This window comes from Micropterus dolomieu, linkage group LG06, assembly GCF_021292245.1.
Source record: "Micropterus dolomieu isolate WLL.071019.BEF.003 ecotype Adirondacks linkage group LG06, ASM2129224v1, whole genome shotgun sequence".
NCBI classification, from domain to species: Eukaryota; Metazoa; Chordata; class Actinopteri; order Centrarchiformes; family Centrarchidae; genus Micropterus; species Micropterus dolomieu.
In genome coordinates, this window is record NC_060155.1 from 17,459,081 (window position 1) to 17,487,074 (window position 27,994).

Consider the following 27,994-nt stretch of genomic DNA (forward strand, 5'->3'; position numbering starts at 1 on the left):
TTTAAAATGTACATTTTATTAGGCCTTAAATACTTAAAAACATTATGTGCTTTACACAGTTTACTTTCAGTACATACATAGTTTACATACTACTGATAAGACTTTTTATATGCTGAAAATATACATATAAAATATACCGTTTTGCACATTTACAAAATAGGTGGTAAAAATATATTCATTTCTTTTGACTTTTCAGAAAACAGACATAAACATGCATGCACACAAAACATACACACTGAATGGTACTTTAAATGCAGTCATCCTCCCTCACAACCAGGTGAACAGAGGTGGTTATGTGGAACAGGCTTGACCTACTGACACACAATGGTTTTACAACCACTGTAAGTAGTTTTTTATTACTTTAAATATATGAGACTTCAAGGAACAGACACAATCACCCCCCCCAGCTACTTACGGTACATGTAAAATGGTGAAACAAAATAAACCATACCAAAGTAAAAACATGTTTGATACTTTAACATAGTTTTTTAAATAACAGGGACCCCCCCTTAACAGCTCAAATGTCACGAACATGGTTGAACAATGTGTGTACAACTACAGTACTAACCCCTTGACAGTTTTCAATCAGTACACCAATTCAGTCACCAATAAGTCCCATTAATGTGGCCTTCACATCCACTTCTTGAACACTAGGGGGCTCTCGTGGTCTACAGACTCTGTAGGTCAGATGCAGAGGGATTGCATAAGAGAAATTAAATCTCCTGGAGGGAGGCGAGAGCAAATTCTGATGGCACCTCCATTACTCAGTCTTGTGTCCCCCACATCAGTGTAATATGGCACCCTTTATGACAGACACATGCTTCCCAAAGCTTAGCGCTTGATCACCACCTGCTCAAAGGCTCCAGCTGCGACCCTGAAAGAGAATGCCACAATGTGTTACATGACAGGAAACAAGGGTGGTTATCATAGAATGAAATCAAAAGTATCTTAACATAAAAATGTATATGTTATGAAACAAACGCCATGATGAAAAGTCCTGTTTGGAATCCCTATTTAGCTTATTTGTAATGAATTTATACTTGTTGTAAATGCCTGCTGCGTGGCACCCACAATCCACTGTTACATAATCACACCCACCTACTGTGTTGGCTTCCCAAGGCTGTACTCCCACCAGGACCAACAAACAGGCTGAGACCCTCCTCTGCAGACACATACATACACACACATAAAAAATAATAATATTGCCATCAGTGTCTAGTCTTGGTTTGAAAATGGCTCACATTAAATATAAATGACAATTGATGGGGGGATATTGTAGCGGAAGCTGGTGAGACAGCTGACAAGGGAGGTAGTTGAGAAACACCATCAAAAGATGCACTTCCACACTAAAAATGTGTGCAACATAAGTCTCACTAAATAGGGAGTCGCCATTCCGTAATACAATAAATGACTTCCCTCTACAATAAGTGTTTGGTTAAGGACAAGGGTTTGTAACATGGCAGCCACATTGTGTGCTCAGCTATCAGTGAGGTTAAACCGCCCTTGTGGTATTCATAGATATAAAATACAACACAACCTCTGTAATCCTAAATCTAATAAATTTTAATATTTAGCCTGGTAGGTATGGTCCAAATTGACATCCAATTAATGATTTTCCATCATTGTCATTGTTCGACATTTGACGGAAGCACTTAAAAACGTTGCGTTGTTGAATTGCAACACCACAAAGTAATTTGATCCCATCAGCAGGATGGTAGGCAACTTTCCAAGCCAGCCTTCACAAGTCCACTAAGTTACGGATTAGGTGTACATACCCTCTGCACTGGAGTCCAAGAAGCCATGGCTGAAATCCTGGCTCTGCAGGATTTTCTCTATTATGTCATCAGCATCCACCCTTGTGGCATTAACTCTCTTCAGCTGATTCTCCATTGAGTTCTGCTTTACTGGATGTCTAATGGATATAAAGAGGGTGGAATACCACACAAATGGAAAAGACACAAAAACAAAAGACATCAGACAATATATTTAGTGGACCAGGGAAACATTACAGTCTGACCCCCTGGTGTGTTAATACCAAGGTCATTATACACAAAGGTCAAAGCCAACATAGAAATGTGTCAAAAGGAAGAAGTGGAGAAATTAAAAAACAATAAACACATTTTGATATAACTAAATAGCAATGTTTATCATTTTCGTCATTATAATATAGTGCAGATCATCAGATCATAGCTAGCCTATAAACAAAGAATACCAAATATAAAGTCAAATTATTAATATATACATGAGGGCAAAAGCCAAAACAAATTCATAATCCACAACCTTTCTTTTATTTGCTGTTGTGCATCTAACAGAATTAGAATATAGAAATGCTGCAACACACAGCTTGTCCATGACAGATGAATCATGTATGCGTGTACGGGCAGTGAATGTCTCTTAGAGTGGATCAAATTTGTTTTTCTTTTGAAATGTTTAATAGTCAGAAAACAGGCAAAGACCTAAAATTGCGGTGTCAATTTCATACCCTGGTTATACTATTTGTATTACCGTGGAACTTTAGCAGGGGTAGAGGGTTGTTCAGGTGCATGGTGACAGGTTGCAGAGACGGGGGGAGTGGTCCGGCTCTCCCGCTCTCCTCTCTCGCCGTGCTGATCACTGGGCTCCAGGATGCTGCCGATGCCTGTGGAGGCAGAACCTCCTGATGCGCTCCTCCGATGGCTTAGATCTGTTAAACTGGAGTGATTTGAGCTGTAACCTACAGTACGGGAGAGAAAACAAACACTGAGGCTATGCTTATGTTTTGTGTAATTGGTGGGTAGTGATTTTGCTTTCGTTTAAAGGGAATAAATACAGTACCAGTCAAAACTTTGGACAGACCTGACCATTCAAACTTTTGGCTGGTACTGTATGTTTCTGTGTTTGGTACCTGAGATTTTTGACTGCTGACTTGTATAGCTGGGTGTTCTTGAGTGACCGTACGCTATCAGCTCCTCTGGGACTGATACTGACTTTCCTGGAGTCTCTGAACGAAAACACACGTTAGCAAAACATTAAGTAAATATGTACACAAAGCTAAAACTTCTATTCAAAGGAAGAGTTTGTTATTTACAGTAAACCCCTAGATGATTCACTTGTATGTAACCATTGTCTCCTGAATAATCATGGTACGTCAACCTTGTCAAAACTACCTTGTCTACAACAAGAAACTCTTGTTAAGAACTGAGAAATTAAAATGTTGCTGTTGTAAGGAACAGCAAACTTGTTGAAGCCTTATAGAGTCTGCATAGACATACCAGTGAGTGAATGAGATATGTGCATGTCCCCTCCCTTTCTGTCCTCAAGGAGACATTCTGCTTCCGCCTGTGGGATTCCCAGAGTCATAGCTGTAGATGGGGGCCTAAAGGGAACACAGAACAGAGCGATGTTACTGAGAAGCAGGGTGGTGTCTTAAGTGTTGTTGGAAAAGGGCTCCTTCAAGTGGTTTATCAGCAGCAGGTCTGTTTACATAGACACTGCAAATGTGACTTTAACCTGATGAAAGTCCCTATGTGTAGAATTGACATTTGCAAACTTTGGCTACTCTTGGTGGTCGGATACAAAAAGAGACGGTAGCACACAGCAATGCACATTGCTACCCTGAGACTGACAAATTTTTCTGAACACAACAACTTATGCCAGCCAAATCACAAAATATTGGTTATTTCAATATTAATATTAATACTCTGCTTCACAGTCAATCAGGTGAACAGCCTAGAACTGCTGTAACACTGGGCTGTTTTTTTTGTTTGTTTCAGACTAAATGTCAATAAAGTCAAATTGAATTATATATATATATACACATATAGTTGGACTGGGAAATATTGTTTTATGCTGATGCCGTCATCTACCTTTAAATGTAAAAATACTGTAATGTGTAATTGCTACACTGCATATATTTAAACACATCAGCAAGCAAACATCAAAGCCACAGTCTATTTGATCAAGCCATATATTATTTATAAGTTGAGGAGAAACAGAAACTACTTTTTAGGAACTTTAGGTTTAGCACACATTAATACAGGAAACCCCACTTCTCTGCTACTGAAATGTTGTGTTAAACTCAGGAATGAGGGCGGACAGGCACACAAAGAGTGACTGATGACAATAAGTAACCCTGCGTGGGATGAATGAATAGGATATCTTTGAGTTTACACTTTACACATCTCCTAGGCAGCAGAGTGTGTATTATTACACCAAGAGGCAGATGGAACATGAAAGACTAGAAGAAGCTAACTATTTGCACATGGTATGAGCATTGTCAGCAGTGTGATGTTACATCACGTCCTTTGTGACAAACTGCGATACTTACAGCTCTTAACAAAAGACAAAATAAAACCTCTGGGCTGATCACATATCAGCTGTTGGTCACGAATGAGGTTGGGCAGTTCAATGTCTGGGTGAGGTGTTATTAGCTCTCAGATAAGACTGTGATAAGATCTCAGCTACAAAATAATACTTCATAACTTCAAAGTCTGTCAGTAATAGCAGACAAGAGTGTGTGTTTTGGTGACAGACAGGATGTGATGTGAAACCTCTCCTCTGTGGTTAGATGCAGGCTTTTTTATGTGGGTACATTCTTTGCAATCATGACTAACAATGACTTGTAGTTGAATAAAGTTAAACATAACAGACAAGTCAACATTTCCTTAGGTGCACATTTCAAATTGAAATGACATATAGATTTTGAGGATGAGTAATACAAACGAACAAATGCATTTTTAAAAAAGAGCTCTTACGTTTTAAAACACGGGTCCCCAGACATAAGTTGTGTGGTGATGACAACCTGTAAAAGGAAAAAGAAGAATAGAAATGTAAGTTTTAGGCTGACTGGCATCTGACTGCACCTGTGAGGGTGAAAAAGATGCACTTTGCCTTTATGGTGTGGTTTAATAGGGTTAACTAAATTTTAGAATAACATTTTGTGAAATGTAAGCATATTGTAGATCTGTGCCCCAGGAAGAATCAGCATATTTAAAATTCTTTCCCATGACTCAAGCACTTCATAGATCACAGGCTCAGACATGTGCTGCATCAACTGTCAGGGCATTCAACTTTTACATTCATGCCATAAATCCCGCTTTGTCAACAGAAGAGTGTCTACTTCTGCTAATGAACTCAAGAACATGGTGACCTGCTGTGGAGCAACACCATTTCACAGGAACAGGTTGTAGACATACCTGTGCTTTGCTAAAATGTAATGTTTTTAATAGACATGTAAGAATAACTCCTTGGACTGTACCAAAACATTGCCAGTGGGGTAGAGACTCCTAAGGTCATTTCCAACAGTTTTTAAAGGTAGAGTGTGGAGTTTTACGTTAAAACACTACCATTTACACACCTTCAGAATTGAGTTGTCCTGTCTGGTGTTCTTGGTGTCATATCCCTCTAGGAGACACCGTCGTGTAGTGCTGCCAGAACCAGCAAACTCAGACAGGTTTAAGTCAGCAAAGCCCAGCTGCACAGGGATGTAAGAGATCAGCTTGTGTTAAACATAGGATTTTATTGAATATAAATTTTACTGAACAGTGCCATTTTATCTGATAAAGTGTCAGCATTAACAATCTCTTTGTACCTAAAGCATCATCCTGTGATAATGTGATGTTATAAAACATACAGTAATCTAAACTTGAAGTAATCAAGCCCGGCTCAGGTTTTTGGAAACACATCTCATGTGTCTGAGATGGGACCTTCAATCCTTGAGAAATCAGATAAGCTAATTTTTTAACTCATAATTTAAGTTACTGGTTAACATAGCGTAGGTTTTGATTTACAGATTTTTTTCAATCAATAACCAAAGCCGGAAACAAGAAATAAAAAAATTCTTAGTACATAGACTTACCGAAAGGTCCTCTAAGGAAGCCGATTGTTATCACATTACATTTTATGATAAGACTGTTCTAATAGATCTCTGGTACTTAAGCTGCTATGTTTACAAAAATACCAGTCTGCAAATTTTAGAACAAAAGTATTACCTTTGCAAATGTTTTTCCACCTTTCAGTTCCTGAAATGAAAACAAAACAAAACAAAACACAAACAGTAGTGAGGTTACATTTGCCTGTTACATTACTATCTCACATGCTATTTACATTCAGACATTTGTGACTCCTTGCAGTATGACCATTGTCTGCACAAAATACTTGTTTTGGTTACAAATTAACATTGCTTCTGATTTTATGTACAACATTTTCTTCATTCAGCTAACTGTCTGGGCTCAGTTAAAAAAACTGCTACTTTTGTAGTGTCAACAAAGTAGAGCCTGATTGCAGAAAAAATGTCCTGTACCTTGCGCACAGACACCCGACACAAGCAGGGGTCTAGTACACCTGTCCCAGCATTGGCACTCATCTTACACATGAAAGAGAATCTTTTCTTCCAGTGAACACAGTTGGCTTGGACAGGCTCCCTGTGAGAGGAGCACATTTAGAAACACTGCTCCATACAGAAAGTAAAACACACACGCATACTGCACACTGAAAGAGCAGATATTAATCACAACTTTGCCAGATCTATGCATGGATTACCCACAGAGCGTGAGGCAGATGTGTCCCAGACTGTGAAATGATCTTCCTTTAGGCTTTGAGCTGTCTGCTACAAAGTTCAATTAGATTATGTATTTAGTATTCACTCCCCCTTTGCAAACATTGCTAATGTATTACTGTGTATGAATGGTGACCTAACTTCTAAGATGGAATACTCACTGTACTCATGTTATACATATTATTCTGTGGAAGCCTTTGAGGTGAATTAATGATTCGTGATTAGTTAGTAAATTTGACTTCAGGGGGTAAATGTAGAATAAACAGATTAGATGATGCTGATCACTGGCAGCAGCTATAAGGTGGTGTAGCTTCATAGCACGTTTTTGCCACAGGGGTGGTTAAAATCAGGATATTTAAGGAATTACTTAAACAACAATAGTGGCACATTTGGGAATAATATAAAAACAAGAATATTCATACCCATACATGATAAACAAGATTTTCAATATGCAAAATGTAGTGGTTGGAGAAGGATTACTCAGAATACAGTGTTTACACTATAGTTTTTAAGAACAGACAGTTACCATAGCAAAGCAGTGAGGGTTAGCAGTTGGCAATGTGCAGCCTGTGTCTGTTTTTCCAGAATGACTCATTTAAATGCTACAAGCAGTTATAATCACAGGCTCGAGGAGATTAGTTGACCTTGTATAACCTTACTCCTTTGCAATGGAAGAAAATTCAGTTTTGGTCACAGTAATACATAGAAACTTTGAAAACATAACATTACAAACATAAACGTACAAATGAAAACATATTCGTCATCATAAGGAATCTCTGTTCGATTGAACTCTCCAAATTATTAGTTATTATTATTACCATAATATTTATTATTTATACCAAACTGTTGACTAAAATACTCCAGCCGAAATCTACGTTAACCAACAGTACGCGTTGCTTAGCAACTGCTGTGATCAACTGTGCAAACATAAGATAAGGGTAAAAAAAACTATTATTTCCGTCTGACAAAACATAAATCAATATTTCATTGAACTAATTAACGTTAGCGTCACTGACTCGTTTACACACAGCGACAAGTCTTCAACTTTGGGCTAGGTAAGTTTATATCCAGCTCCCTGTTTAGCTTTAGTTAACGTTAGTAGAATATGTAACGTTAACGTTAGTTAAATACTAGCTATTGAGGTGTACCTAATGTTAAATACTAACTACACGTTAACGTTAAATGCAACGGAATGCCGTCGTTGCAGATAAAGAAGCAAACCCGAGACAACAAAGTATTTAACAGGTGTCCAACGAAAACTAAACAGTGACTTAAAAACTGTCAAAAAGGATCGCTTAACAAAGTGAATTTTAGCTTGTTCGTACAACCAGTGAAGTGTTGCTATAAATAGCAAAAATCTTACCGAGACGACTCTTCGGCAAAGCCTCCATCTAGGAGTCTAACTTTACAGAATAAAACTCCATTTACGAAGGGAACCGATGACAGTTCCTCCAAGTGGAAGTCTACTTTAAATTTAAATCTCTTTTTCTTCATTAGAATGAACGACATGGTGTGAATCTCAATGTGAGAGACTGGGGCACAACAAGCCCTAACTGAAGTGGTAAAGCTGACAGACAGCTGAACACTTTCCCTGCCCTGAGCTGTCACTCAGCTGCTGCTGCTGGTTGCTGTGTTGATGAAGTTTGGAGACACGATTCAAAGTTCAAATCTCCTCCTTCCCACCCACTGAAAGTTATCCTTCATGACGTGAGGGAAATTCCATCGTTTGATTGGACACTGCAGCAGCATGAAAAAAAGACTAAATACTGAGGTCATTACTATAATGGACGTACACTTCACTTTTTACTGGCTGAAACTCATTCAAAACGCCCACTGTAATGTTCCTGTGGCCACAAATTACTGTGTGTAAAGAGAAGTGGGGAAAAAGGGATAATGTCTATCATTCAACTGCCATATGGCAACACTGAACAATCTGAAATAATGATAATAATAATATACATTATCAATTTGAAAAGATGTTTAATTTTCATGGCTCTAAATAAAACTTAAAACTTGAAACTTGTAGGCTAATCTGTATGTGGAAGCAATTTCCACGGCCAAAGCTAATAGACCATAAATGCTGTTCTATTGCTCTATTCTGCAAGAGCATACTCAGAATTTGTATACAGTTTTTGTTGCTGAATGTGTTATATTTGTAAAAAAGAAGAAGTATTCAGATCATTTCCTTAAGGATCAATAGCACCCATCATGAACACACTATTACACGTGAAAGTCTTTCCTAAATGTGCCTAAAATACCAACACAATGGTCCCTACCATAGTGTCATATACACATTATATTATTTGATTATTATTACTGATCTCTTTACCAAGCACCAGTAATCAGCATTTTAATGTTGTGGTTGAGGCAAGGAACATTTTAATGAGTCTGTTGGGTAGTTTAATCTATAACAATGCATAATGCAGCTTTTTATAAACTGTCCAAATATGTTTTGTATGAATGTAGAATTCTTAATCTGAAAAGTGTCTCCAGCTAATTAAATGTAGACAAATGTAGTGAAGTTAAAAACACATTCCCTTCTGAAATGTCATTGAGTGGAAGAAGAAAGTACCAAAAAATGGAACTACACCTAATGCCCATGGGGTGTGGTATAAAAATCCAGAAAAGAAACAGCCCTCTATAAATAAGTGCATTATTAAAATACACCAGCTAAATCAGAGGTGCCTTAAAATTTACTGAAGCAGAGGACATGAGTAGCCTAAATGTATTGTTACTTTCAACCAGTGCATCTAAAGGCCTAAATATGTTTTGCTGAACAACAATACACAGTCTCAAAGATGGCCTCTGAGCTGAATAAACACCTCTGACAGCCAGTAATACCAGTTCACCAGTGATATTCATCATCATATTGACACAGTGCTGCCTGCAGTAGGTTCTGTCCTACAATGATTGTATGTAGGGTTTCTCCTCAGACACTGATGAAGTGGTAGCACGTCTTAAGACGTTCAAAATGGATGAGTTAACATGCTATTTAGTGTCATCTAAAGACGCACCACCAGGCTGCCTCAGTAGTATAATGGATAAGGCAATTGCCTTTATGGGCACTGGTTCAAGGCCTGCGAAGAGCAAGTGATACTGTCACTCAGTTGAGAGATAAATCAGTGTTAAATTTACTGCAAATTTGAAATCAATTTATACAATAAAAAACAAACAATATTAAAGTTTGGATTTAGTTGTTCTATAAACTGTAAATAAAACTCACTGCGTTCAAAACTTATAATTTATCTTTAGAAGAACGACTTAAGTTCTCAGAATGCTGTTAACCTGCAAGGAAAATCCTTTGTAAAATAAATGTGCAAAACTCTGACTGCAATGGAACAGGGAATTATAACCACATATATCCAGCAGGGGACTCTCTCTCCCCAGTATTATGTATTATGATAGGTTGTGTGGCCTTGAAATGCACTTTACTGATATGATAAACTTAGTAGCTCAGTGAAGTCTTGTGTTCTATATAAAAATGGTACCTGGTTCAAGGCTTTTCTTTAGACAAATTAGTTTTTTCACTCAATCAACACTATTCTGGTACTTTTAATGGTGTGCAGATCAATTTTAAATCAATTTACTCTATAAAAATGGCAAAAAAGTATTAATTCTTTGAATTCATTTTGTTTTTCTTGCACTGTAAGCTGTTGGAAATCATTGTGTTCAATAGACAATAGTTCAAAACTTATAATTTAACAACTTAATTTACTTAAGAATGCTGTTAACCTTTGATGAAAACCTGTCTGTTTTAATTAATAAATTTTTTTTTCTTTTCAGAACTGTAGCCAGGCTGACTGACCCATGTTATAGCCCTCACTAGTAATGACTTCATGCACATCTTTAATGATAACATTCTTTTTTTTAAAACAAACACAGGAACCTAAGACACAGCTGTAAAACCTGATATATATTTAGACTGCTTTTTACCCATTGAGCTTCACCAACTAACTGATTTCTTCATATAAGCCATCAACCTGTCTCTTAGACCCCATCCCAACTAGGCTGCCTAAAATGTTTTATCCTCAGTTAGCACATCTTTACTACACATGATCAATCAGTCTTTACTAGCAGAATATGTACCATAATCCCTTAATGTGGCTGTAATTTAACCTCTTCTTAAAAAGACCGCTCTTGATCCAGGGGTTTTAGCCAATTATAGACCTACATCTAAGCTCCCCATTTTCTCCAAGATCTTTGAGAGAGTAGTTGCCAATCAGATGTGTGACTTTCTACATAACAATAGTTTATTTGAGGGTTTTCAGTCAGGATTTAGAGTGCATCATATACCATAGAGACGGCACTGGTGAAAATAACTTACTAATTGCGTCAGACAAAGATCTTGCCTTTGTACTTGTCCAGTTAGATCTTAGTGCTGCATTCGACACCATTGACCATAACATCCTAATACAGAGACATGAACATTTAATTTGCATGAAAATAACCGCTGTAAGCTGTTATAAGTCCTATTTATCAGATCAGTCTCAGTTTGTATATGCTAATGAGGAATCCTTCATGTAGGTTAAAGTTAGTCTTGGAGTTCCACAAGGTTTTGTGCTTGGACCAATCCTACTCACCTTATATATGCTTCCTTTACGCAATATTATTAGGAACCACTCCATAAAAAAGTTAATTGTTAGGCAGATGATAACCAATTATGAAAACTAGTCCATGCATTTGACCTCCACCTGATACAGGGCCTGGTGGAGGCCAGTGTTACATACCTCCCCCCCATATACACACACAAACATATCAGCATCTGTGTGAATAGCAAAATGAGGCAGATGTGAACAACCTGTCCTACAACAACTAGCCATTTTGTATAGATTTGTAAAAAGGAACTACTATAACCAAAATAACAATGACAAGATGGGATGTGAAGGGAAGGATGGCGCTAATGCCCAGTGGCCCAGCCCCAGAGCTGGAAATTTATGCTGGATTTAATGACTCCAAAAGAATTCAGAATATCTTGGAGGATATCAACTGCTAAACTGGTTCTAGAGGATCTGAGAGGATAAATGTGTTGAACACGGTCCAAAGTGAATTAATAATGAGGTATTCTCTCTAATTGCTCTATTTCAGGTGCTTCTTCAGCTGCAAAACCAGCTTCCTGTCCCAGCAGCATTGTCTTGTATTGCTACAGCGGCTTGGGATCCTCCTGTTCCTCCTGTTGGTGCAGTGCTGTGTGCACTTTCAACTCCAGAGAGCCTGGCACCAAAGACTTCCTGCCAAGTCTCTATTTATTCTGGGCAAGTATACATAATGCAGTGCCAAGATGTGCACGTTGTTGTGTGTCCAGAACACCCTCACTCTTTAGGAAATTTAAGAGATCATAACCACGCCACAGGTCTCCCCATAGTCTCTCAACGTGCTGGTTGTGTGTGCTCCCTCCTCGGAAAGCACTGACTCTTTGTGAGTCTCAGAAAAGATCTCTGAACGAACATACCTCATTGTTTTCTCCCCCATGGTCCATCCTGACCCTAAAAGTTACTCCGTATTTTGCCACAGCATCCTTCACATGACTATCCTTCACATAATTCAGAATCATGTGTTATGATAGAGTGATATGTATATAAGAAAATGTAGGAAAAATGTAGCTGCCATGCGGGACAACCAGAAGCCACATAATGGTTTTTAATTGCCCAAATTTAGTTGCCAATACCAAGAGCAACTGGGCTAACATTTATATTGAGCACTACAACTCACAGCGTTTTAAGTGCCCTTGAGCAAGGCATATTCTCCAAATTACTCCAGCTAAGCCAACAGAAAAGATGCAGTTGTATGGGGCATCTCCAAGGTGTGATTGCAGGAGTGAAATAGGGAAATAGGCATGTGCTGTGTAAAAAATATACCCTGGCAACAATACATTTACAAACATAGCCCCCCCCCCCACACACACACACACACACACACAACAGTTATTGGTTCTACGCCTTGCTGAAGGACACTTCATTTCTAGCTGTTGAGGGTGGAAGATTGTAATTCATTAACTTTCTCAACTAAGAGTTCCTGCTGGTCTGGAGGTTAAACCATTTATCTTATCTAGAGTTTGGACCAGCTACACTGTAAGACCTTCTGGCCGCTGTACGATTGACCTGTACTCTTGAAATGTTTCATCCAAGGCAAGGTCCGACATGGTAGAATACAAAGAAGAAAGACTGAGCGCTCTATAAAGAAAACAGACACCATGATGGGTTGGAACAGAGTAGAAATACAGTGACCATCTTTTACTGCTGAGGGCATTTCCTTACTAACTTTATGAAAAGAAAGTAGACTGCATGTCCTAAAGATTACAAATAACAAAAAAAAAAAAAGGTCAGAAAAATACAAAATAACCCCTGATATCACTCAAATAAATAATTAAAACATTTGTCACGGGTTTGTTCATCCAGAATGCTTTGATATGGTGTTTTAATTGTGGCTCCCTCTCTTTCTACAAGCAGAGAATGACTAGGCTCTCCTTATTGCCATGTCCTTTTTGTTTTCTGATGAATAATTACATTTAGAAGTAAAAGATTTGAAAGCAGCTGTTAAAAACAGTCTTGGTCTGCCTCGTCAAACATGCTGGTTCTCTTCTTTGTGTTCAGCTGTTGACTAGACACACACACACAGCCACCAGTGCTACATCATCGCCCCCTTCTTGTCTCATAGGGTCACGCAGCATTAATTTACCTTCAGCAATCATTGTAGCACCACAGAAAAGCTATGGGCACAATATATATTAAGTGTACTAAATTTTTACCCATATCAAAAGGTACAGCTATCCTGCTTACATTGTGAATGACGGACTGAAATGGATATGTCACACAATACACCTACAATCCTCAATGACACTTTTGGACCAAGCCTTAAGTTGGGTCAAATTGTTGGCCTACCAACTCAAATACAACTTTTTACATATTTCTGAACTTACCATATACGTTGTTTGACTGTAAACTGGGACACGTGGCTTATCAGACAGCTGTGTCATTGTGACACCATATGATATAAAAAAAAGAGAGCTGCTCCTGAGTTTTTGTTATACTGGAATTTACATCTAGCTCAACTGCAAGTCAGTGGAGCCTGATAAGCGGAACTGGCTCAAACAAGGTACAAGGTAAATTTATGGTACTCACAAAAGGAACGTTATCTTCAAAGTTTTCAAATTATATACAGGAAAAAAAAACATGCATGGTGCAGTGCTGAAAATGAATTTAAAAGTCTCGCAGCCTGGGGGAAGAAGCTGCTCTGTAGTCTGGTGGTGTGATATCAGATACTTCTGTATCTCTTGCCAGACGGCAGCAGGGTGAACAGGGGTGGGGTGTCTTTTGGACTCTGTGCATGCACCTCACATCAACGATATCACTGATGCTCGGTAAATGGGTCCTCTGTAAAAGTTAACAAGAACTTGGCATGGGAATTTTGCCTTCTTAAGTACACCAGCATGGAGATGTGAGATGATCATGTCAATGCTAATTTCCAGAAACCTAAAACTGTGCACCTACTCCACTTCAGCTAGACTGATTTAGACAGGAGTGTGTGTCTTTATCTCCTTTTTCCTAAAATCACCGATCTGCTCCTTAGATTGATGTTGAGCGGTTCTCTATGCACCACTCTGCAACAACTCTCCACTCCGATTTAGTTTGTGGATTTCAATAAAAACATTTTCCCCCCATTTATAATTTGTCAACAGTTTGTTGTCCAAAAATGCATTTAGTTGTGATAAACTAAAACATGTTCTGTCCTCAACATGCTCCATCACCAACATATCTGACTGCTACTTCAGCATCACAGACAGTGATGATTGAAAACACTAAAGTTTTTTTGGCTGATTAGCAGAAAAAAAAGAGCGAATTTTGAGTTATTATTGTTACTCCTGGGAGCAGAGAATGGTAAAGGAGTGGAGTGAAGGTAAGAAAAGGGAGAAGGGAGCAGAGCACAGCTGCGTAGCATATCAAGTGACTTTGACATTACTAGAAAAACTACACAGTAAAAGTAGTGTCAAGTGTCTTGAACGTCATGGAGCAATTTGTATATTGATTTGTTTTATTTTAACAGCATCTCAAATTTCACAAGGAAGCCATTTCATGACAAAAAATGTGGGACTTTTACTTTTTCTAAAGTGATACAGTAAAAATGCTTCATTTTTAGTGTATACATGGTCAGAGTTCTTCTGAACTCAAATGTTTGAGTCGAATTATTTTGTTAATGTTTTTCCAGCAAACCAAAATCAAACAATAGTAATATCCGTTGACTGCTATCCCTAATCCTGAACAGGATTCCATTGAAAGTTTCAGCAAAAAATCTTAATAATGGGGACGTTGTATTTTTAAGTTTTAAGTTTTTAATTTTAATATGAACAAACTATGAATAGCCTATGTTACAATGTAACACACTTTCAAAAACTTTAAAGTTAAAACAACTTCAACTTTTGATATATGATGTGTAATATAATGTAATTTGTCCTTGGTATATCAAATGTGAGAATCACCTGCTTTTGGCTTTTTTGGCCGCATCAAGTACCCGTACCGTAATATAATACATAGACGCGCATCAAAAACCTAGCGGCGGCTGGTTTGACCGGGGCTCTCACGTTATCAAACGACGGCAATAAATTGAAGAACTGCGGGGAAAGAACTTGTATTTTATCTATAATGCGCCATCACAAATCACACGGAACAGGAATAAAAACAGATGGGGGAGTCCACTATTAGAAGCATAAACCGGATTATGCACATGGTTAATCTAGGCTGATTTATTTTCACCACTTTTCTATTTTACCATGTTTCCTGCTTTTCCGTTGAAAACATCTAGTAGCAACGTAGCTCCGCCCTCGATTACTGCAGCAGTTCTCCCTGAAACGCTAGGCTACGACGTCCACCTTAGCATGGGACAGTCTGTAAAATAAAGTCACTGGACACCCCTTTTTTAATCGCGAACGACAATCTCGTAACTGGATTTTAGCAGGGTTTATAAATGATCTTCAACATGGATTCATAATCAGATCCTGACTGCAGGAAGCCTCGCCTGGGCGCTGCTTCCACATTACATCGCTACAATGGATCAGACGTTAAGGGAGCTTTTACTATCAAATGCCCGGTGCTGGGATGCCGACAGTAAGAGGTCATACCAGGACCTGTTCGATAGGATTGATACCAATAAAGATGGAAAGGTGGATGTTGCTGAATTACGAGCGGGCCTTAAGGCAATGGGCATATTCCACCAGGGTGATGCACAGGTAAAACCTCAGGGGCCATGGGGATCCTGTATAGACAGGAGTTTCAAGTCGTGGCATGCTCGTTTTGTATATAATTTCGTTAGTGGTTTGACTGTGTGGCTGGCTGTGCACGTGACTCACCCTGACACTATCCTACTAGAGAAGGCTAATGCACCACTAGATTTGTTTTTATCTCTGCAGAAAATTGTCTTTTCTGGTGACAAAAACAAAGACGGGAGCCTCGACTTCAACGAGTTTTCCAAATACCTGAAAGAGCACGAGAAGAAGTTGCGGCTGACATTCAAGAGTCTGGACAGAAACAACGATGGTAGGAGATAAAGGAAGCGTGTTTAATGAGCTGCCTCACTTTAAAAAAAAATTCTCGGCACGAGCTGTTGTCACATGATGATGCACGCCAGTGAATGTTTACAGAAGCACATGTTCTGCAGCGTGGTTGAGTAGAATTTCTTATTTTGTGGCAGGTTGCATTGATGCTTCAGAGATCCAGCAGTCTCTTTCAGAGCTGGGCATGGATGTCAGCAGAGAGGATGCCCTGAAAATACTACAGAGGTTTGACCTCCACTTCTAGCCACTGTAACAAGTTTCTATTTACAATGTGCCCAAAAATGTGTGAACCACATAATGCTGACAGCAGCAGTGTGTTATTTGAAAGCTTGATATGCTTAGCAATATGTACATAAAAAGCAACATACTCATTAGTTCATAGGTAAAGAGGTTTCTCTGCATTTACTTAGTATGGACCATGATGGGACAATGACGGTGGACTGGAACGAGTGGAGAGAACACTTCCTGTTAAACCCTGCTCAGAACCTGAAAGAGATCATACGCTACTGGAAACACTCCTCGGTATGGAACATATACACACAACACCCCCAAATACATTCGGTAGACAAATGCAGATGCAACGGCAGCTGGGTACATCGCATGTCGACTAGTCCTCTTGTGTTAGATATTATGGATTTTCTCTGCAGTCCACATTTTGGCAGCAGCTTTGAAAGTCCCAACATAATTAGGTCACAGCACTACAATGTGTTTCCCTCAGTTGCTCCTCCACCTCGTCTCAGTGCAAAAAGATTTGTTTGACTGGTGTGATACTTAAACTGCACAAGATGTTTTTCTCCATCATGAGCAAAACACTGCCTCTCTTTTGTATCTAAATGTATCTAAATCTTCAGTGCACATTTATGCTTTAACTACATTCTCATACCATAAATGTGTAAATAGCAGTGACCGCAGGACACACTCAGCCTTTGTGTTTCCCTGCAGAGTTGCATTAAATTGCCACTGTGCCATGTTTTTCACAGGTGCCTTTATGCTTTTGTAGAAACACTGGACGTGTTTATCAGAGCTAGCTAAAGTGTGCAAGAGGAGAAAGTCACTGCTCAGTGATTATGGTCTCACAAGCAGTTCTAACTAAAGGATAAGGAGCTCAATGAACAACTCCTGTAGTTTTTAACCTTTTCCTCTTAGTGTGGCCTTTTCTTTGCACAAGTTTGACCAAATATAAAAGGAGCATGAGGAGCAAGAAAAAGGAGCATGTTATGCTTCTAATGTGTTTACTTCCTGGCTGAAACCTTATTTTCAAGGTTTTGTAAATGTTTGCCCTCTCGCCCTCAGTTTACAACTGGTAATTTGGCAAGATTGAAAAAACGTGGTCGCCGCATCACTGCGAAAAATAGAAATAAAAATAAACCTCAAAAGGAGAAGTGCTTGAGACACGTAGCTTCCTGAGAGAAATACAGTTTCAAAGGCAAAATAAGTGTAAGATAAGACAGTATGTATCATGGCCATAAACTGAAACACCACTGAGTGTATGTTTATAACGCTTGCAAGAACAATTATGCTGACAGACATGTCTCCAATTTGACCAGTGTCTGTCCATAAATTAAAGTGATTTGAGTAAATGTGTTTCATGTAATCACTAGGTGCTGGACATAGGTGAAAGTCTTGCCATCCCAGATGAATTCACAGAGGAGGAGAAGAGCTCAGGAGGCTGGTGGAAGCACCTTAGTGCAGGTGCAGTGGCGGGGGCCATCTCTCGCACTGGTACCGCCCCCTTGGACAGAATTAAAGTCTTCATGCAGGTGAAATATTTAAAAGAATTTGGATTAATATATTCTTTCCCTCGGAGGATAGATTAAGAAATAGATGTGTTCAAAACAGTCCTGGAAAACTTATATATTTGTACTGCAGGTTCATTCTTCTAAGACCAACCGGATAAGCCTGGTAGGCGGCTTCAAGCAGATGATCTCAGAGGGAGGTCTAACTTCACTGTGGAGGGGAAATGGGATCAATGTTTTAAAGATCGCACCTGAGACTGCAATCAAATTCATGTCATATGAACAAGTAAGTAAACTCTAAAATGTAAAATGCACATTTCATATATATATATATAATATATATGAAGGAATTTCTCACAGATTTATAACATTACAAATATTTGGAATACTTATTATTTATTTTCTTGCCATTTGTATGTTTTCTGTAGTATAAGAGGTTGTTATCATCAGAGGGCAAGATGATTGAGACGCACAAGAGGTTTATGGCTGGCTCTCTGGCTGGGGCCACAGCACAGACAGCCATCTACCCAATGGAGGTAAGACAACTGTTGCACCACTGTTTGTTCACACCGTCTCACTCATGGGCTGTATTCACATAAAATGCAGTCAGGGACGGGGCACCCTGGGTAGCTCTCCTGGTAGAGCGTGCACCATGCATCAAGGCTGAGTCCTCACTGCAGTGGCCCAGGTTTGATTCGAGCACGGGCCCGTTGCTGCATGTCATGCCGTCTCTCTCACCCCTGCCTTTCCTGTCTCTCTCCAGCTGTTAGATGAAAGTCAGATTTTGAACATTTTTGTTCTCTCTTTAAGGTACTGAAAACTAGACTGACCCTCAGGAAAACTGGTCAGTATTCAGGAATGTTTGATTGTGCCAAAAAGATCCTGAGGAACGAGGGCGTCATGGCTTTCTACAAGGGCTACATTCCAAACTTAGTGGGCATCATTCCCTACGCTGGGATAGACCTCGCTGTTTATGAGGTATGCAGGCTTTGTGAAGTACTCTGACCCTCTAGTGATATTTCACTGCATAGTATACTTAATCAAATTAAGTCATTTGCATGCGTGATAAACCAGTTTATGCTGGATTGCAGAGCTACATCACATTTAATTAGAGAAATGAAGTCCCTTGTCACCTTTCTCCCATATGTCAGAGTCTAAAGAACGCCTGGTTGTCATACCACGCCAAAGACTCAGCTAACCCTGGAGTTCTGGTGTTGGTGGGCTGCGGGACCATCTCCAGTACCTGCGGCCAGCTGGCCAGCTATCCACTCGCACTTGTACGCACACGGATGCAGGCACAAGGTAAACTCAGTCTAACATTTGATTAACAGTGATGACAAAATTTACATGGCATGTATTCATATAGTGCATAGTATTTTTCATGATACGCTCTGTAAAGGTACCCAACTTTCTCTGTAAAATACACTTGAGTTAGAGGAAACATAATGTATGTGTGCTACAGTGGAGAAGGGCATCCCTGTCTCACTTTAATTATATATTTTATATGAAATTGAGATTTAAGGTGCCATCTGGTGTAAGGTATGGACAGCAAAATGTATGTACAAACTGACTAATCAAAATTACATAAATACAGTTACTGTCTCTAACAAATGAACAATCTGTATCCAGAGGAATCTGGATAATAAAACCATAATTTGACATTTAATTTAGGTAATTCTGGGTATTGAAATACTGTTTTCAGTAGTTACCTCTTATACTGTATGCGCAGTATAACCCAGTATAGCTGCCATACAAAACAAGAATAAAAAGCTTGCTTTCAGTTTCAACCTTGCCTCTCTAACAGACCTTTTCTCTCTAGCGTCTCTGGATGCGTCAGACCGGTCCTCCATGAGTAGTCTGATGAAGACAATCGTAGCCAAAGATGGCTTTTTCGGACTCTACCGGGGCATCCTGCCAAACTTCATGAAAGTCATTCCTGCTGTCAGCATTAGCTATGTGGTTTACGAGTACATGAAGACTGGCTTAGGAATCTCCAAATGATGCTGCAAGCAAATGGAAAAAAAGAACATTTACTGTGTTTGTCAGACTTGAAAATGCCTGAAATAACTCCAAGAAAACAGACAGACATCAAACATACAGAGCATGACTTCCACCAGCTGGCACAGGAGTTCAGTAGATGGAAATGGTATGTATCCCGCTAAGGGTTGTCTGTCATTAGCTAAAGTATTTATCATTTATTGTGAGCATGCTTCAAGTTTTATCCTGGTGTTACACATAACACACTCCCAAAAACGGTCAAAAACAATATTTGACACAAAGATATTACTGTACATAACACAGACATATTAGAATATATAATACATAGTAGGTTGTTCTGTTGATCCTATGGTTAGTCTTTTAAAACTGTGATCAAAGCAAAGCGGTAGCTCAATGGGAAACACTGTTGTGCTTTTTGGTAACAAAAGACATATGTTGTCTAAATACAGGTGGAGTTTATCCAAAAAAGACACACAGCAGAGTTCTTTGTCTTATTTCATATTCGAATGAGGAAAAATGACACTATGCCGGTTTAAATGTTTAAGCCCACACCCTTTAGAGGTAATTTAACACACTTCTAAGTTGTAACCTGCTCTAGAGTGACATCAGCTCAAGTCAGCAGCTGTTAACTAAAAATAACTGGCCCCCGAAAATCAATATCTTGTTAACACTGGAATACTGTGTACACATAACATGCATCTTGTGCAATGTGAAAACTAATCACTAATTGTGTCACCATTGTGTTATTTGATTATCATCTACATGTGCCTTACAGCTACTCGATGGGAACTATAGCCCATATATATGTGTGTGTGTGTGTGTGTGTGTGTGTGTTTTGATGATATATGGGTTGCAATGATGGTTACTACCACCTTACATGGTAACATTTGTAAGACAACAGTAATAACTGGTCATTGATTCAGTGATTCTTGCAAGTAGCGTGTTTTTTTTTGTCTTGTGTTACTTCTCATTTCAACAGACTAAATGACCTCCACCCAAACAGAAATACACACCCACAACTGAATAGTGTGACATTTACCCTTTTGTTACTTGGTTTTCCATATAGCCCAGTTGTGGGAAATCTTTGTCTACCATGTAAGATGACACTAGGCCTTTGTCTTTATAATAAGTTACATTAATGTGGATGTTAAGAAACTAATGGCCACTGAACATGAACACGTGGAAACTTCATATAGAAGATTAACATGGTCGTTCCTGGAAGGCTCACTCCAGAACAATGGTTTGGTGGTGCAAAGTCCAGCTATTCGGAGTGGGGATCAGTAGTTTGAAGATTACTGAGATGTGTTAACAGCACCACCTAGTGGTTAATAAAGACATAACATGGGACACGTTTCCATGCGAAACTGGAACTTGATGTATTGGTGTGTGTCGGTAGAACACAAGTTAATGAGATCATAGTAGTATTTAAGAAGTGTTCCTTAATCATATCAGTTTGGGGGTATTAGATTTATTAATTCATTTCTATAATCTAGGTCAACAAAACAGATCCTAGCTGGCCTGAAAAAAAGGAGAAAGTTGGTTAGTTAAAGGGACAGCAGTAAGACGACAGAGAAACTGCTGTGACAAAGCACAAAATACAGCCCCAGTATAAGAACTAACACCGAGAATAATATTCTGTCAGCTTCATCATGTCAATCTCAAGTTCTCACAATTAGTTAAATTAGCTTTACTGATAATACAGAGGGGTCTAGAAATATTTGAATATTCTTTAAAGATAAAATAATAAGCACTCTCCTCAAGATTAAGAGGAACACACACGTGGTTTATTTTTTATGATCCTGGAAATGATTCTTGTTCTGTCTGAACAGAATGCAGACATAAAACCAAAACAAAAAGGCTGTATAACAACCCTCTCTGGGCTAACTGATATGGCTGCTAAAGAGTGTGCAGTATCATACTACTTACTACGGAGGTTCACTATTCTCCAAGAAGAAGGATGTTAAGGCCAGTCCACGGATGTCTAACAATCGGTGTTCCTTAAGCAGGGCTTCAGACGTTGCCTGCAAATATTAACCCATCATAGACCATTAATCTGTCAATTAATAATTTGCTTATTGATTATGGATACCAAGAACATACATATTAATAACAAAAAGTTTAGATAGACCAAGAGACCATCAACATATCAATACAGGGTACCACATAATACCCCAAAGTCAAGAACACAAGTGTTCTTTGCTGCTTTAAATTGTCCCATAAAGTTTGTCCTTGCCACATACCGTAGTTGGGGCACCACCGCGCTGCTGTTGGAGAAAGGTGAGCCCTCAGCGGAAAACAAACTACATAACAACATTAAGTTATCGGTGAGTTCCTTTTCCGTGTCGTTATGTTACTACATGGTGAAGTTTTTTCTCGAGTCGAAATCGAAAGTGACGTCCTAAATAAGGCAAACGGCTTGCTAATTGTTAGAAAGTGACAGCTAGCTAGCTAACTGTAAGCAGAAGCTAAAAATATTCTGCCGAAATGATCTGAGGTGGACAGTGAGCACAGCTGAACTGCAGCGCCGAGACTTTGGTAAATGTTAGGTTACAGCTAGCAAGATATAAGTACTCACTACTTTTAATAAATGGCATAATGTTACTTGTTTCTATTAGGTAACGTTAGCTAGATTGGAAGTTACAACTTACTTCTTTTTTTAGGGGCTAACGTTTGGGCGTTAGCGGACTGTGTTGATCTGACCGGATGATTGTATTAACGTTAAGCGGTTGTTTTAAGTCTGATCTGTTGTGGTTCACAGTACTGCCAGTTACTTCCATCTGAGGCTGTCTAGTCTATCGATAAGCCTTTTAGCCAGGTGTCCCCGTCAGCCGTTTCGTCTGAAAAAACAGACTGCTGCTCGTTATGTATATTTAATATGGTGACTGATGAAAGGAAAAACCAACATTAAGTGTCTAATTATGGAGTCAGTGGCCACCACGAGCCTCCAGAAGAGCTTCAGTGATGATCACCTTTCCTTTCTCCACAAGATATTCCTCATTTATATATACAACCTTTATTTAATCAAGTTATATCATTGAGTTCAAGATCTCTGTTGCAGGATAGTCCTGACAAACAAAAGGACATGTTGCATTCACCACTCAGATTATTTTATATTAAAATTTTACTTTATATTATTATATTTTATACAGATTTATTATTATTTCTATCTATCTATATATCTATCTAAAAAATATATATATATGAGAGAGAGATGTGTATATATATATATATATATGAGAGAGAGATGTATTTATATTGGTGTTTTGGTGAGGGAGAGCATTGTCTTACACATTGATCCAAAATCTTCTGTAGGTCCATAAGGGAGTTTTCCCTTGCCCATGTCGCCAAGTGCTTGCTAATGGTGGGAATTGCAGATGATAGTACAATGTGTAGGGTCTATACTTGCTCTATGGAAAGTGCAATGCAATAAATATAAATAAAATAGAAAAATTTAATTGAATAGTTGTGAAACCGGGTTGAGACGTGGTGACAGTGAAGGCCGTAGCATTTTATTCACATGATTTTCATACTCACAAAACCATTCATTGAGCCTTGGTGCACTGAAGCATCTGTGTTTTTTGTGGGTATATCTGGAAAATGTGTGACGATGGTGTTTACTGTCAAATTGTCCCGCTTATCATTTTCGTCTGTCACAGTAGGTTGTGGCTACTCCCATTTTGTGCCTGTCATGTGTTATCATTACAATGTAATAATAATATTATAAACTGGGTCTTAGCTTTGGCCATCCATGATAATCGATATGTTAAACTTATAGTTTGTGCCCGATCATAAGTTAGCAGTCTTTTCTTTCTAGTAGCGCCATACGTAGTGAGGAATTATGGGCAACACAAGTGACAGGGTGGCTGGAGATCGCCATGGAGCCAAGGCCCACCGCTCAGACAGCAGCGGCAGTCACAAAGACCAAGAACCCAGCTGTAAGATGGTGGACAGCACAGATGATCCCAACATCTTCAACACCCATGGGCCAGATTCCAAGGTACTGTTGGAAAACACAGATTGTTGTACAAAACCTTGTTTGTCCTGCAGGAATAGCTGTCAAATGTCTATGCCATTTGTTAGATTAAAAAAAAATCAGCTTGTAGTTAATAGATCAATTAATTGCTTTTAGACATTAGGAGAGAAAGAATTCACCCCAGACCTGGATGACCTGGTGAAAACTACTCCTCAGGCTCGGCCCACGGTCATCCGCTGGGCCGGAGGGGGAAAGGAGGTCTACATAGCTGGTTCTTTTAATAACTGGAACACAAAGATACCACTAAATAAGAGGTAAACACATTTATTTTGTTGTTGTCACTGCACTCGCAACTCTCACGGCCTCATAGGGATGCCATGCAAATTATCTCTACAACCGTGTGAGACAGTTGTAGAGTTTTAACTGACAGGAAAGCACAATATTGTGTTAATAATGCTCTTTCTTTTCCTTTCTCTAAAGCCATAATGACTTTGTAGCGATCTTGGACCTACCAGAAGGAGAGCACCAGTACAAGTTTTTTGTTGATGGACAGTGGGTCCACGATCCCTCAGAGGTACACCACTGTCATTTTTATTTTATTGTCATTTCCATGTTACCAATTTACCTGTTCATAAAGTTTGAAATTTAGAAAAAAACAACTTTAAATTTTGTGTTTATGTTCTTTTGCACATAAATCTCAAACCGTTCAGTTCCAGACTTTGTTAGAAAGATCTGTGATGCTATAAACACGAAAGGACAGGAACCGCCAAGGAAATTAAGACACATTCATTCCCAACCCCAACATGCTGACTGATATTTTCAGTGTTGCTTAAGAGGGCCTAAGTTCCTTGCTTCCGCCCTATGGGACCTTATTTGGGAAAGAATATATATGGTAGTCAACGACGAGACAGCTATTTTTTTTTATCCCATTTCAGTTGTGCCCTGAATTACACACATAATGTTTCTCAATTTAAAAGATAATTATTATACGTCAAGAAAGTTGTAGTTTGTCATAAAACAGTAAAGAAACATTTAGTTTTGTGTGAAAACAGCTCAATGAACTACATCTCTGGTCTTGCACAATGTACTTCACCAACATGTTAATGCTGTAATGCTAATGTTCACTGCTTGGTTGCTGCTAGCTAGGTAGTTTAGCGATGTTCCACGCACAAATGTCTCTCACCTGATGTGTTTAATCCAACGACACATGGTCCTTTCATCACATCATTTACACATGGAAGTTCTTTGACTGAGAGAAGAAGTTATGATGTCACTTTTGGGTTTGTGTCTTTGTAATTCCGTATTTTCAGTTTTATACTTACACAGTTTTACGACAAACTGAGACTTTCTTGACTTGCAATATTTAAATTTTAAATTGACAAACATCATATGTGTAATTCGCGGCACAAGACGGGAGCCATTGACTACCGTAGATATTTTTTCCTGAATAAGGTCCCATGGTGGTCCACTATAAGGTGAGGGACTGTGGCTCTTTATTGGCATGGAGTTTCGTCACCAAAACAACAGAATGACCATACAGACTTTGCTATATGCTGTTTGAAAGTCTTCCCTCAGCCCCTCCCGATAATTTTGTATCGGGAGGGGCTGCGTAAATCTAACTACACTCACAGCATTGCCATCAAAGCTAAAAGCCAGGGCAATGTGGAGGGTTGTAAATAATAATTATAAAAATGCTTGATCATTACCTTTTGGTATTGGTCTCTTTTGCAGCCAGTTGTAACCAGCCAGCTTGGCACAATCAACAACTTGATCCAGGTGAAGAAGTCAGACTTTGAGGTGTTTGACGCCCTGCAGGTTGACTCTCTGGAGTGCTCAGACACATCAGGTCTGTTTATACTGTTATTTTATTTAGCCACCCAAATAAACAGTTAACAATACTATACCATGATTTGCATGACAGAGCATTGACAGCCACAGTGTATCTAACAGACAGACAAGGATAGTGTGGAAATGGAAAGTTTATTTGAATAATTTCTGGGCAGAAACTGTGCAAAATTCTTGTGGTTTCGTCCAGATATATACATATAATACGCAAGAAGTCATCTTTTTATGGTTGATTCAGTTACAGATTGGCCAGTAGTTATCAACTCATATACAGTAAACATTAATAAAAGTTAAACAAAGGTATTTTACTAATAGGAATTTTTTTCCAGGAAGCCTTGACTTCCTGTCAGTAGTGTAATCATGATTGTTGCCTGTTTGCAGATCTTTCCAGCTCCCCTACAGGTCCATATGGGCAGGAGCAGTACATCTTCAGACCTGAGGAGCATTTCAAAGCCCCACCTATACTCCCCCCTCACCTCCTTCAAGTTATTCTCAACAAGGACACCAATATATCAGTCAGTGTCTCCACCTTTCCTGCCGCACCTCTATGTCAGTATGAATGCTATATTTTCCTTTGCTGTGTCTCTGGTTTGTAAGTTTTCCTCTTACTCTTTGTTCACAGTGTGACCCTGCCCTGCTGCCTGAACCCAACCATGTCATGCTAAACCACCTTTACGCTCTTTCGATAAAGGTAGGTTCAGTGGAAACCATTGAAATACGTCTCAGACTTTCCCACTTGTGACTAGCACCATATGAAATATCATCGTGGCAACTCTTTTAACTTTGAAGGAGTTTGAATCTCCCTCAACACTGAACTACTGAATCGGGCTGGGCTATGAAAACTAACATAACATAATTGCTATTACCTCCCAAGCTCTGCTATCAAGGCTTAATTTATCTCAGAATTCTTTTCTCAACATGGAGTAAATGTGCATATACTTTCCCACCATTTAAATTATTTCCTTTTTGTTATTTTTTCCAGCAGAAGTGAACAAGTGCTTTAAAAAATTTACACAGCAAATATGTACTACTACAACAAACCTTTTAATGGTGGAGTAAGCGATTCTGGAGAATTCCACCACCTTGACAAATGTCAGTGTATATAGACTGAACAATGACACAGCAAGTAATATAACTAAGGTTAGCTAATTTGTGGGTTAGCTGCTGCATGTGTTACAGTTGTTGCTGCGAAGCTAACATTCAGAGAGGATAAGACGGCCTCAGAGCTAGCACACCAGCTCTAAACAGTGATACTCTCAGTTCTCTTGCTACTAAAGCTAACATCACAATAAAACAGCATGTCTTGGCCAACTGAAAAATAAGCTGAATGTCCGTGGGCAAGTCATTTAGCGTTACATGACACACAAATCATGGCTGGAACAGCTGGAATATTGTTGTGTGGTGGGGTGCGGGCCACTTTGTTTTTTTTCCCATTTACACAGCCAGGGCTGTGGACAAACCGGATATTTCTTCAGCACACACACAGAACTGCCAGCTAGCGTAACTTCACATATTCTTAAAGCAAACACATTCGTGCTAAATATGCTAATAATACAGGAAGACTCTTTTAGTGCTAAGGAAATACATATTTCTGTGATTATTTAAAACCATCATTTTATTCTCTGTCATACTGAGTGGATGCATTTCACAGATGTAAGCATTTCTGTTTATTGCTTGTTACTTAGGATGGAGTGATGGTGCTGAGTGCGACTCACAGATACAAGAAGAAATACGTCACATCTCTGCTTTACAAGCCCATCTAAACCTCCACTGTGCTTTCAGAGAGCAGCGTGTTTGTATTCTGCTGTTTTTTTTGTTTGTGTCGTCACATTTAGCCAAATCTTGCACTGAAACAAGTTTACAGACGAGCTGAAGGCCAGTGGCTCAGACTGTGGCTTGGTTTTTAAAAGGCTGCACTTCACAGGGCTCCGAATTAAAATTTGCAAAGTGTGTGTGTGTGTGTGTGTGTGTGTGTGTGTGTGTGTGTGTGTGTGTGTGTGTGTGTGTGTGTGTGTGTTTGGGGGTTGTCAGAGAGAGATGACATACCTGTGACATGTACAGACAGTTGAGAGACTGGCTAAATCACTGTGTGTATTTGAGTGTTTGCAGCAACATGTGAGTTCACGCATGTCCGTTTCTTCAGTGGTGATTTAAGGACATTCTCTTTAAGAGAAGGCTTTTGCGTGTAATTGATGCGGACAGTTTGATTTTATGTTGTGTTGTCATATCCTCCCTGAACGTGTTGAATTAAGTTTTGATCTAACTGAGCAGGTGGCATTTTATGGTGTGTGCATGCAAAGTCAGGGTCTAGGGGCTGAAGAGAGAAGCAGACCTGGCTTTGATTGAACATGAAGTGCAATAAC

At 39.1% G+C, this 27,994-nt stretch overlaps 3 protein-coding genes across 11 annotated transcripts in view; 2 read left to right on the forward strand and 1 right to left on the reverse strand.

Annotated features, from left to right (window-relative positions):
* Positions 1 to 19,827, reverse strand: LOC123972978 (protein FAM102B-like). Of its 3 annotated transcripts, none has more exons than XM_046052767.1 (11): positions 19,622 to 19,827; positions 6,281 to 6,401; positions 5,970 to 5,999; positions 5,336 to 5,452; positions 4,734 to 4,780; positions 3,252 to 3,355; positions 2,885 to 2,980; positions 2,506 to 2,713; positions 1,776 to 1,912; positions 1,099 to 1,162; positions 1 to 874 (listed from the first exon to the last, which is right to left on the reverse strand). In XM_046052767.1, exons 1-11 carry the CDS (start codon positions 19,663 to 19,665, stop codon positions 832 to 834), a joined length of 1,011 nt encoding a protein of 336 aa, XP_045908723.1. In that variant the 5' UTR covers positions 19,666 to 19,827; the 3' UTR covers positions 1 to 831. The 3 variants fall into 3 exon arrangements, with proteins under 3 accessions (XP_045908723.1, XP_045908722.1, XP_045908724.1); XM_046052766.1 differs by lacking the exon at positions 19,622 to 19,827 and adding an exon at positions 7,899 to 8,189; XM_046052768.1 differs by lacking the exon at positions 19,622 to 19,827 and adding an exon at positions 7,062 to 7,249.
* Positions 15,044 to 21,183, forward strand: LOC123972977 (calcium-binding mitochondrial carrier protein SCaMC-1-like). Its single transcript, XM_046052765.1, has 10 exons — positions 15,044 to 15,755; positions 15,936 to 16,062; positions 16,217 to 16,304; positions 16,490 to 16,601; positions 17,681 to 17,839; positions 17,949 to 18,101; positions 18,244 to 18,351; positions 18,626 to 18,793; positions 18,967 to 19,117; positions 19,635 to 21,183. The coding sequence occupies exons 1-10, from the start codon at positions 15,576 to 15,578 to the stop codon at positions 19,814 to 19,816; spliced, it is 1,428 nt and encodes a 475-aa protein (XP_045908721.1). The 5' UTR covers positions 15,044 to 15,575; the 3' UTR covers positions 19,817 to 21,183.
* prkab2 (protein kinase, AMP-activated, beta 2 non-catalytic subunit) overlaps positions 19,823 to 27,994 on the forward strand; it is a 9,280-nt gene continuing 1,108 nt past the window's right edge. Inside the window, exons 1-8 of one of the 7 annotated variants that reach the window (XM_046052772.1) lie at positions 19,823 to 19,961; positions 23,628 to 23,810; positions 23,943 to 24,100; positions 24,267 to 24,360; positions 25,518 to 25,632; positions 26,013 to 26,146; positions 26,254 to 26,322; positions 27,317 to 27,608. In XM_046052772.1, coding sequence (XP_045908728.1) covers positions 23,652 to 23,810; positions 23,943 to 24,100; positions 24,267 to 24,360; positions 25,518 to 25,632; positions 26,013 to 26,146; positions 26,254 to 26,322; positions 27,317 to 27,394 — 807 coding nt within the window. In that variant the 5' untranslated portion in view covers positions 19,823 to 19,961; positions 23,628 to 23,651 and the 3' untranslated portion in view covers positions 27,395 to 27,608. Of the gene's footprint in view, positions 19,962 to 21,986; positions 22,138 to 23,627; positions 23,811 to 23,942; positions 24,101 to 24,266; positions 24,361 to 25,517; positions 25,633 to 26,012; positions 26,147 to 26,253; positions 26,323 to 27,316; positions 27,609 to 27,994 lie in introns of those variants that run through there. The other 6 variants (XM_046052774.1, XM_046052773.1, XM_046052770.1 and 3 more) reach the window with 6 other exon arrangements.